Raw genomic sequence first — 12,161 nt, forward strand, 5'->3', positions numbered from 1 at the left:
ATGAAAGTTATTTCCCATTTGATTTTCGAAGATGGATGGGTTTTATGCTTCCATAAATCCAACATGTGGTCCACTTTCAAGAAAAAAAATCCTAACAAGTTAGAATAATTGTTGCATTTAAAATAGCATATGACCAAACCCTCCACTGAGCAATTTGTTTGGACCTGGCAATGCTGAGTATATTCATCAAGTGTATTGTAGTTTTTGTAAGGGTTTACATAAGTTTTGGCTCCACCTTAAGTTTTTTTAATTGTTTTCTCCGTGATGTATCTGAGGACAGCTTCTTCCTTACCACTGATCCAGACGGTTTAACAGTATTTTAACAAGTTATTTGGAAGGAAAAAATTAGAATATTTCGATTTCCTAACAATAATTACAGATGTTGAGAGCTGTTAATGACAGGCCACTCACATACATTGCTTGCTCTGATATTTTAAGCTCAAACCATTTTTTGCAGACTGGTTACAACCCGTGTTTATTGCTGAGAACTTATGAGGTGGACAATCTCTGTCCTGATCCTCCAAGTAGGATCGAATTGTTGGAATATCTTCAGTTAAGGGAGGTTTTTGTACTATAAATTGTATAGAAATTCCATAAATTAAGACATAACGATTATTTCCTTTTCTTTGAGAAAAAAGGACAAGCATATAATAAGTCATTGTATAGAGAAAATATCAGTTGGTGATCTTGTTTGGTGGAGACGCCACACAGAATCAGGCCCTTCTGGAGTTTTGGTAAGGTTCTTCATCCTATTCATGGGAAGGATGAACGAATTTGTTCTGGCTATACATTAAAGGATGGTTGTGAACAAATCCATTCTCTAAAGCATTTGTATTCCTTAGAAATTAGGGAAGTTTCTCCTGCAGATCATGCAGAGGCTGAATTTGAAGAAGATGGATGACCTTATTTTTGTCCTACTTGTTCTGTTAGGAATGACGGTTCTTCCCCAATGATATGTTGTGATGAATGTAACAGATGCTACCACTTTGACTTTGTGGGAGTCTCTGGAGGAAGAGACTTGCTGAGATTGGCTTTGTCCAGATTGTGCAGCAATGTTAATACGCAGAAGACCTTTAAATGAAGCTTCTTCTTGTCTTATTTAGGATGAAGAGAAGATATCCTTTGCGACTAAAGCAATAATAATAAATAATAATAAAATTAATTCTGTGATTCCTGATTTCTTTGAGTTAAAATATAATAAAACAATAACTTAAGCACACGGCATAATTCCCGCTGTATCACCGAAGTTAAGCAACATTGAACCTGCTCAGTACTAAATGGGTGACCATTTGGGACTTTCAAGTGCTGTATGTGCTCTCCGCTTATCTCGGCATTGTTTCCAGTCGTCCTGGTCTTCTTGCCACTGGACTTAAACAGTGCCAATTCAGGAGAGGTGTGGTTGGGATTGCGCAACCCTTGCCTCACAATTAGACGTGCTGCTGCCCCTAAGGGGTATCCTTTGTCTTTCAAGACTGAACGGAAGTATGGGAAAACAATAAAATCATTCATTACTTTTTGTAAAATATTTTTGATCTGGAAGTTTGTAAAATTTAAAAAAAAAAAAAAGAAAAGAAAGTGTTTAACATTATTCCTAAAAAACAAATGTGATTAACTTATTAGTTATATATAAAAATAACATGTAACATTCTCTTCTCTGGTAACATCATTTAATGTTAAAGTATTTAATTTAAAAAAAAAAAAAAAAAAAAACAGAAAGAAAGAAAAGAGGTTTAAGTTCAGATTTTGTAGAATTTGACAGATGGGGGAACATCATCTAGTACAAGTATTGAAAAAAGTAATGAATATTCATTATTGTTTTGCTCCTCTTTGGGGAGTGTGTTGAATATTTTTGACGCATATGCATCAAAAATATGCGCGCTTGCGCATGCAGGGATGACCACCACCACCACCACTAATAACAAAGAATTACATTTTCTAGACTAACATGAGACGGGTCTTAAAGTAAAATTTCACCAGAAAACATATATAAGACGCCATTGTAAAGGTTTTTTTTTTAGTTGAAAAGATTGAAGACATTGACATGCCGTAAAATCCAACCAAACAAACATTTGTTAAATTTCATTTTGGTGCTTCTACAGAATTTGAACCGAATAAAACCGACTTTTAGTGAATTTAACCCAAAATTTAGGGCTAAAAACAGTTTCGTTCAACTTTTATTGTTGAAAAATATTTTGGTTAAAGTTTTAGAAAAGTTACCGTCGATATTCCACATAAGCGTCGAGGGAAGCGCTGGCTTCTTGTGCGCGCGATGTAATAGGGTTCTGGTCAGACATTTTAATTTTCATCGATTAAATAAAATACATAGTAATCGAGAGGACGCTTAGAGTTTCCATGAAAAGCAGCAAAAGCGATTACCAAACCTCGATTTTAAAGAGGGCGGTAAGAAAAAAAAATTAACACTGCATTCTGTATCCATGGTAACTAAAAAAGCATTTACATGGGGAGATAACTTAAATAAAATGGAATCGGCTTTCTTGAAAATCTAAATAATTTTTTTTTTTTTTTTTTTTAAGCATGTTGCTGCAGAATATAAGACAACTACTACGATTATTACGATGGCCGTGACTTTAAAAATAGGTAAAAGTTATAGGCCGTTGGCTTAGAATGGGCAATCTTGCATAACTGATTGTTCTAAGGGAACTAACTATATTTTACTAAGATGCATTCATTTTTTTCACACGAGAATTTAGGAATTGGAACGCTTAAACTTTATTTAATGTAACAAGAGAAAGGCGACGATAATTGCAGAGGAATTATAATTTTTATTAAACAAGACATTCGAGGAATTGTAAGAAAAGAAAAATGTGACATTTTTTTTTCAAACAAAAACTGATTTTTTTAACTACTTTATTTAATGCAACAAAGTTTTATAACGTTAATAACTAAAAATATATACATTACAAAAAGAAGGAGAAATGCGACGATAATCGAATCGCAGAGGAATTGTGACAAAAATCGGACGAAGTAAAGAATAGATACCCTGTAGCAGACGACACCGCCTGGCGGTGCCAGGCGCACAATTCAACTAACACCGGTGATTCGACCTTGACATTGGCACAAGCACACGGCGTCGGTTGTTTGTAAACACGTCAAATAGCAAACATGCTCGAATATTCACCAGCATTTTTTTTAAAAATATATTTACAAAACCTTTGAAGATTTAAAAGAAAAAGTATATATTTACAAAACATTTTTTTTAAAATAAGTAACAAAATGAACGTATTTAAATAAAAGATATTTAAATAAACGGGTGTCTCTTTCTGTTTTGGATTTTTGCGACCAAGATTGATTTTTATGTGCCGTGTTTTGGGGGGTTCTGTGTGCGTTTTTAAGACAATTCAATATTTATTCTTTAAAACATTAACTTCAGTGACAATTAATATATTTTCAAAATAATATTTTTAAATATTACATTTTTACGAATATTCGCGAGCAAGATTTTAAAAAAAAAAGACGAGGTGTTTTTTTTTTTTCAATTAAATTATAAACTTTATTTGAACTTTCAACAAACTTTTACAGACAGTTTTTTTTTAAATAAAAATTATAAAAAGATTTCTATCTTGTGATACTACATTTCATCTTTATAAAAATAAAAGTTATAAAAAGATGTGAATAAAATAATATATTTTTTTTATCTCAATTGTTTATACTTGTGATTTTATTATGCATAAAAATTGCCTCGGCCTAAAAGGATTTCTCCTTCACTGACCACCGACATACATCGCACTGTAAATAAATATTGAATTGTATCAAAAATGCACAAAAAAGAAATGGCCAAAACCGTATAGAATGAACCTTTTTTTATAAGTTTTATTCAAACAGTCTTTATTTGAACTTAATGGACTGTTGTTTTTTTTTATTATTTATTAACTGTTTTATTCTTTTTATCAAACAAAAATAGAACTTTTATAATGAAATATACATTATGGACTGTTTTTCAAACATCGAAATTTTAAAATTAAAGTTTTATTTAAAACAAAAAAAAAGACGAGGTGTTTTTTCTTTTCGAGATATTTTTTTTCACCATTTATTACTTTGAAATTTTATTCAACAATGAAATGATAAAAAAAAAACTTTTCGTTAAATATATTTTTAAAAAATTATTATAAAATATCCATAAAGTCTATTTTTATGTCTGTAAAAGTTTGTTGAAAGTTCAAATAAAGTTTATAATTTAATTGAAAAAAAAAAAAAAAAAACCTCGTCTTTTTTTTTTTTTTAAATCTTGCTTGCGAATATTCGTAAAAATGTAATATTTAAAAATATTATTTTGAAAATATATTAATTGTCGCTAAAGTTAATGTTTTAAAGAATAAATATTGAATTGTCTTAAAAACACACACAGAACCCCCCCCCCAAAAAAAAAACACGGCACATAAAAATCAATCTTAGTCGCAAAAATCCAAAACGGAAAGAGACACCCGTTTATTTAAATATCTTTTATTTAAATACGTTCGTTTTGTTACTTATTTTAAAAAAAATGTTTTGTAAATATATACTTTTTCTTTTAAATCTTCAAAGGTTTTGTAAATATATTTTTAAAAAAATGCTGGTGAATATTCGAGCATGTTTGCTATTTGACGTGTTTACAAACAACCGACGCCGTGTGCTTGTGCCAATGTCAAGGTCGAATCACCGGTGTTAGTTGAATTGTGCGCCTGGCACCGCCAGGCGGCGTCGTCTGCTACAGGGTATCTATTCTTTACTTCGTCCCCAAAAATCGATATCTTTGTTACGACGTGGGGCCAGGTCAACGTTGAGTTGGGGAATTTTTTATACCCCTAACACGAAACTACGAATAAAATATTTAAAAAAAAACTCGTAATTTCTCTTTTAAAAGTGGGTTGTTCATTTTCTTTATGGAGTATACTTCCAAAATAACCTATTAAAGTTGTATAAAAAATAATAGAAATGGTATTTTTTCTTTCTTTTAAAAAAACAGTGCTTATAAAGTGCCATGCAGCCATTTTTTTACGTAATGAAATCAATTGAATTTTACGAGTTAAATATTTTTCGATTTTTAAACTTTAAAAATCTATCCAAATTTTTCTATTGATTCAATATTTTCAGGGTCAATGTGAAATTTTATGCTCTTTCCAATAAACCGAATATAATATTTTAGACAAATGTTTTTTTTACCCCCCCCCAATATTTTCGTTTTTTAGATATTTAATTTTTAAAAAATTTGGGTTTGTATTACTGTACACATAGATTCGAAAAAGTTGTAAAAAAACAAATATATAACAAATAAATGTTATCAAAGGCAAGATAAGTTACTTTTCTACCAAACTGGATATATTTTTCGTGTTTTTATTCAATGTAACATATTTATTCAGCTCGAAAAACATACAGTGTTTACCGATGTATTGGAAAATTCAAAATGGCGTCTGATTCTCTCTTTAACACGGTAAGTTTGGGAAAATGTGTTATAAATAAAAAACTATACAAAATACTATTAAAAACCCGCCAAATATATGTCAACCTATGTCACGGTAACATATATTGAGCGAGTTTTTAACAGTATTTTATCTGGGTTTTTATTTATAACACTTTTTCCCAAACTTACCGTGTTAAAGAGAGAATCAGACGCCATTTTGAATTTTCCAATACATCGGTAAACACTGTATGTTTTTCGAGCTGAATAAACATGTTACATTGAATAAAAACACGAAAAATATATCCAGTTTGGTAGAAAAGTAACTTATCTTGCTTTTGATAACATTTATTTGTTATATATTTGTTTTTTGACAACTTTTTCGAATCTATGTGTACAGTAATACAAACCCAAAAATTTCACTCGACAAAAAAGAATGAAAATATAATAAATCAAAAATTTATGTATTTCTATTTTTATGTATTTATTTAAAAGAAGAAAAAATTTCTGGAGTGATTTTTTTTTTCTTTCTTTTTTAAGGGAATAATCTTATGAGTAAAATTTGACTATTTTTAAACTATGGGAACACATATTTCTCCAGGTACAAGGCTACACGCCTAACGCGTACGTGTGGTTTTTATGTCCTTTTGTTCATCCGTAGTTCAAAACAAGGAGAAAGATTACTTCCGGGTTTTCGAAAAATGCTTCCATGATAGCGCGTTTTTCAAATAGTCGTTTAAAAAATTCTTTTATTTAAAAAATAAATGGAATTTAAAATATAAATATGGATAAATTCTTAACAATGGAGAATGGAACTACACATTGAATTGTTTTTTTTTTTTTAGGTAAGTGATTTTTTGGAATTTATATCGATTTTTTATACTCGAAGGAAGAAAAATTTCGTTGGTTTTCTTCAAATCTTTTTTAAAGAAAGCCGATTTAAAAAAAACAAATATTGCATAATTTGCTATTAAACCTGTTAATTTTAAAAATTTTGGTCTTTGCTCCTTTAATTGAAAAAAAATTAGGGTTTGAATTACATTCTTCAAGTAGTTATAAGCTTGGAAAGATAGGAGGTCGAATTATTCAATTTTTTTTCACACATTCTTAAAATTGGTTTCTGATACTGCTACAGGATCACTGCTACTACGGTGAACATCTAAAACGACAGTTGTCACCGGTGTTACGATGTTAATGAGACTAATCCCTTGACGTAAACAAAATAACAAAGTCGAATAAAAAAATTAACAATATTGGTTTTTATATTAACATAGCAAGGAATAATGAATCATGCTTTTATTGTTGATGTATTTTTATATGTGTGTGCCGATGCAACACACGAGCTAAAAAATAATAAATGAATTAAAAGTCCGATGTTTGTAAAAATGTGGAGATATTCTTAAAAGAAGTGTTCTGGCATATAGGCAATGTTTGTAACTGTATGTATAGACGCTATAACTATATATATTTTTTTAAAACAGTCTGATGGGATTTAAATTATAATGTGCAATAAAGAGCAATAAAAAGAAATCTTTCTCTGACTGAGGTAGAATGTCATTTTTTTGCAGAATACATGCTTCTTTCTTTTTTTACGAAAAAGGAAATAAATTTTGTTATTTTAATCGGTTCATGAATATACAAAGTTTTATATTTTCTTTTGGTAATTAATCCAGGCAGATTTAAAAGTTCCAGGTGCAAGGCGCGCAAAATCATATGAATGATTTTGTCGTGGTTTCCAGCAGAGGAAACCGCTCACAAAAAAAAAATTCCAATTCAAAACATAAAAACCACAGCCTACGGCCCTTTCGACAAGTACTTCGACGTGAATAATTATCTCAGGAAGCTCTGAATAGCACCATTCCCGCTAAAATAATATTCACAACTTTCCCAGCTTCAATTTTCATATGACACATAAATATAAACCTCAAACAGATGACTCCCTACAGCACTTTAACGACACAAAAGCAAACACAAATCATGAACGAAAAACGATGATCAGCACTGCAAAAGCTTTGGTGTCTACAACTATGTCTGCCGGACGAGTATAAGTACAGCGGTTTTTTCAACAAGCAGTCAGTCGCGACTTGATCACCGCATGGCGAGGTTGGGTCCGTCAGCGGTCCGACCCAACTTAGCAGCAGCAGTCATGTCCACACAGAACTGTTTTGACTACCTCCCCGACAACAGCTGAATCCAGTAGCAGCAGCGACCACTCGCTGTCGATCCACCCAATTCTCAGCAGTCCAGATTCTCAAGCCAGCACGCATTTCCCATAGCCACTAGCAACAACCTCATAGCCTGCCAGTTCAAACACCATCTGGATTCCAACACTCGGCCTGAGACCTCCTACCACCATTCAGTTTCTTTACGAAAATAAACCTGAACGGATTTATATTCGTTCACGACAGTACCCACCGTGTTTGTCATTTTTTCTTTGCCATTATCGTTTTTGTCTTCTTCTTGCCTGTGTCATCTTTTAGTTGTAGGGACGATTGGCACTAACATTCGGACCTACAACAGTTTTAACGTCACGAGACGGAACAAGCGTCATGGTGATTGTTAACACTGCAAGGGAAATCTGGCTCAACTGACAGGGTTTCGCATACATTGCCTTTTTTATAGGTGCCAGACCGGTTTCAGCGACAGCTGTCAGAAAAAATATTTTTTAAATTCACTTTCTCTGAATGCCGATCAGATGATAAGTCAATACCTTTGTCACGTGGGGTGCTTTCAACCCCGCCCTGACAACAATTACCAAGTTTTGCTATTTATAGTGTAATATTTGCATGGATGTAGATAACAGATTTACATGCAACTGGAACGCTCCTTGTCCAGCCACTCTAATGTCTTTGTCGAATTGCTACATTTTTAGAATAAGAAAATAACAGAAATTCTCTAGCAACATATTTTATAAAACAAAATAGGACATACCCCCCCCATATTTACAGACAGAGACAACATATATAAAAGAACTAAAACCGGGTGTTGATGGGACAAGGACTGACTCCCAAATGACTAGAAATATCATTTCAGTATGGGTTCCACGCATGAGTTCCAATTGAAAAATAAAAATATTTTTTTCCCTTTTCAATTAATTAAAATGCTCCATGCTTAAAGATTCTCCAAGCCAACCCAAGCCGACCCGAAGCCACCTGCAACATGGATGCTTGAAATCACAAAAAGGTTAGCTGACAAAGAAAAACTTGGGGAGTAAGTGATTAAACAAAACTACATAGAGTAGAATTTAGAGATGTTTGACCTGCTGCACCATGTGACATGGAGAGTGAGCTTGCATAATATCAGATAATGTCTGACTGCTGAATACAGGAATTGTGATGTTAAAGACTTCTTCTTCTTCTTCTTCTTCTTCTAAAAAAAAAGTATGTTTTTAACTGAAAACATTGAAAATTTCAGAATTTTATAGAGAAGGTAGGGGAATACCCCAATTTTTTTTTTTTAATTCAAGACTTTTATTTCATTTTATTTTATTTATTTTTTTATTACATTTTCACCTTACACTTGAACTTCTGCACGTCAGTACAGTTAGAGAAGCACGGACCTGGAATGGAATTCCATAGTCTAGCGGTTTTGGGGAAGAAACTACTGGAGTAGAAAGATCTTTTACATCTAGGGATCTCTACTGTGTGGGGGTGGGATTTAGTTGCCTGTCGGGTTTGTCGAGGGTCTTTATGTCATGGGAGCACAAGTGCTTACAGTTCGTCAGAGCATTCACCATTATAATACTTGTATAACAGGCAGAGGGATGCAACATTTCGTCGATGGGACAGAGGCTGAAGCTTAGATGCCAGTTCAGGGCCTATCAGATTGGCGACTCTCTTTTGAACCTTGTCTAGGAGCGAGAGACTAGTAGCAGATGTACCAGCCCAAATGTGACAGCAATACTCCATACATAGGCGAATGGTGGCCTTATAGAGGTACAAGATACTTTGGGTGTTAGTAGTTTTCTAGGACGGTAGAGACAGCCTACCTTCTTCGCAGCGGCCCTGGCAATGCTTTCAATATAATTGTTCCAACTCATGTTTCCTGTTAACGTTAGGCCAAGGAGTTTGAAAGATGTACTCTTAGGTAAAGAGTCGTTGGCCATTGCTATTGGTGGTAGAGAAGGTTTCTTGTAATTATTGAAGGAAACTAGTTTAGTCTTGGCGGCATTGAACGTGACCATCCATTTTTGTCCCCATTCCACTACAGATTGGAGGTCATTCTCTAGTGTTTCTGCCATTTCTTTAGATATGTGTTCATTTGTTTTCTTGTTGTGCCTGTTATAGAGTGTGGTGTCATCAGCATATATACCCATCTCAGAGGCAATTTTGTTGGGGAGGTCATTTATGAATATTAGGAACAATAGAGGTCCAAGGATAGACCCTTGGGACACTCCCACATTTATATCATATTGTTTAGATGTACGACCGTCGAGGACAACCTGGATTTTTCTCTTATTTAAGAAGGATTTAATTATGTTAAGTATGAGACCCTCATGCCACACCCTGTCAAAAGCCTTAGATATATCTAGAGCTACCGCTCTGCCCTCCCCCTGCTTTGTCCAGTGAATGGTATATACGTTCAGAGATTACAGTTAGGATGTCTGCTGTGGAACGGGCTTGTCTAAATAAAATTTAAGCTAATTTTATTAAAGTATCCGTTCCTCATAAATTTGATAATTTAAAGAAATCGTTTATAAAATTAAAACTTAAACAGTTTCTGGATGAAGTAAAACAGTTTCTGAATGAAGTGATACTTAAAAAAAAAGTAATGATGAAGAAAAACAATCCAAAATGCTTTGAATCCTTTAAATTATCTCACAAGAATAAAAGTTTTTAGTCAAGTATTATGGTTAATTTGTGCAAAAAAGGAAAATATATTTTATGAAAGACAAACAAAACTGTAATTGAATTAAATGTATAATTTCTGTAAAAGTATGTTACTTAACATAAACTATAAGACGAAAAAATACTTTTCCTGCAAGTATATATTTATTTCAATTTTGCTTTTATGTTTCCAAAATGTTTAGATGTAGATTGATGTAATGATTTCATCAAACACGTGAAATAAAAGTCTTTATATATATATGTGTGAGTCTTTATCGCCGCTCATCATCACTTTGTTTCTTTGTTGAGTTTTCATTGGCACTTTGACTTTTTGTCTCATCTGTTTAGCTGGACGAATAAAACTTCTTGTCATGCAGAAAAGAACACAAGGAGACGTTTGCTGAGAGTTTCTTAAAGGTTTTATTTTTTGAAGAGAATTGACTCACACAAGAGCGTGAGAGAGAGAGAGAGACAGACAGACAGACAGACAGACGGACGGACAGAGAAACTAGCATTCTCTTAGCTAATGAATTATTTAACATATTTTCTTATTCAAATCTTTGGATGATATGCAGACAGATCTTCAGGGTAACATTTCGCATTTGATGATTAGCAAAGTTTCTTGCAGCATTATTGGCAATGTGTCTCATATCTGCTTTCACAGACAACTGATTTAAAAACCTTTGTTTTATCTCAGCTTGAAGAATGTGACGTCATTCATCATCTCGAATCATACCTTTGTTTAGTCTAACTGATCTGACCTCTTGTTTTCTTTTGACCTCAGATGTCAGCCATACTTGATTCAATCCTGGGAATGATTCTGCTTTGCAGATTTGTGTCATCATCACATGTACTTAATGTGCCTATGTCAAAATTTATACTAGCTGACTTAATCACTATTGGCATAGGGTCCCTAATATGTAACTTTGATCATTTGCATTATGTGGATCAGTCTACTATTCTCATCTTGGTTGTTATTTCCACGTTTCAGCTGATGTAACCTCCGATTTTCAGCTGCATCTTTTTGAACTCTTAATTCTTTGTGTCGGACTCCAGAACCTGGACAAAATATTAAATTGAACCTTCTATTTAATTCACTAAGGTAGATTGTTTTTGTTTCATCATCCATGACTGAGTGGAAGTATTAAGTAATTTTATATTTCATTCTCAAGTGCAATACTAAAATTCCTGAATTTTATTTAAGTATTTCTTTTTTTTTACAATTAAAAATAATATATAAAATTCCTGAGTTTGAAAGAACGGGCCCGAAGAAGGTTGAGATTGCAACATCCAAAACATGAAAATAAAAATCAACATGAGAATATGTTTTGCAATTTTTGAGATGAGGATTAATTATTTGGATTCTAACGTTCTCATCTTAAGTGTTATTTTTACAACATTTTGTCAGATGAGCCTTCCAACTTTCTTAGGTGTATCTTGTCGAACTCAAGAATTTTTCAGTCGAACACGAGAATCTTTCTATCAAGCTTGGGAATCAGCACAAGTCCTTGTCTGCAATACCGCATCATGTAATGGATAAAGTACTAGGCAAAATTCAGTTGTAAATAACAATCTGTTGAAGGTTCAATCCTCAGTATGGGCGATACGGAGAATACAATTGCAAATTAGTTAAGACTTCTACTCGGTCATGGCTGATGGAACAAGAACATGCTTTGCCCCGTAGATTAAATAAAGGATTCAGTTCGAAAATCCAGTGCAGATTTCTGAGTTCAAAAAGAAGCACTTAAAGAAAATCTGAGGTTACATTGGACGAAAAATTGTGAGATGAGAACAATAGTCCGAATAATCCCCAAAATATAAAAGATGAAGATAATAGTCCAGATACTCCAATGATACAAATTTTACTTTTTTTTCTCCTTTATGAAAACAAAAATGAAAGTAAAATGTCTCCAAAGCTTTTCATCAAATGAATCGAAAAG

At 32.9% G+C, this 12,161-nt stretch overlaps 1 protein-coding gene across 4 annotated transcripts in view; it reads right to left on the reverse strand.

Annotated features, from left to right (window-relative positions):
• The window catches only part of LOC145292974 (protein FAM221A-like), a 111,647-nt gene extending 109,191 nt beyond the window's left edge, over positions 1-2,456 (reverse strand). For all 4 annotated transcript variants that reach the window (XR_013869636.1, XR_013869637.1, XM_080139215.1 and 1 more), the window contains exon 1: positions 2,218-2,456. Coding sequence is in view for 2 of the 4 variants with exons in the window: in XM_080139215.1 (XP_079995341.1) it covers positions 2,218-2,306 (89 nt within the window). In the remaining 2 variants the exon portion in view is untranslated. The remainder of the gene's footprint in view (positions 1-2,217) is intronic.
• Positions 2,457-12,161: the final 9,705 nt, after the last annotated feature.

This window comes from Euprymna scolopes, chromosome 14 (genome assembly GCF_053919585.1).
Source record: "Euprymna scolopes isolate OS-2025 chromosome 14, ASM5391958v1, whole genome shotgun sequence".
Lineage (NCBI taxonomy): Eukaryota > Metazoa > Mollusca > Cephalopoda > Sepiida > Sepiolidae > Euprymna > Euprymna scolopes.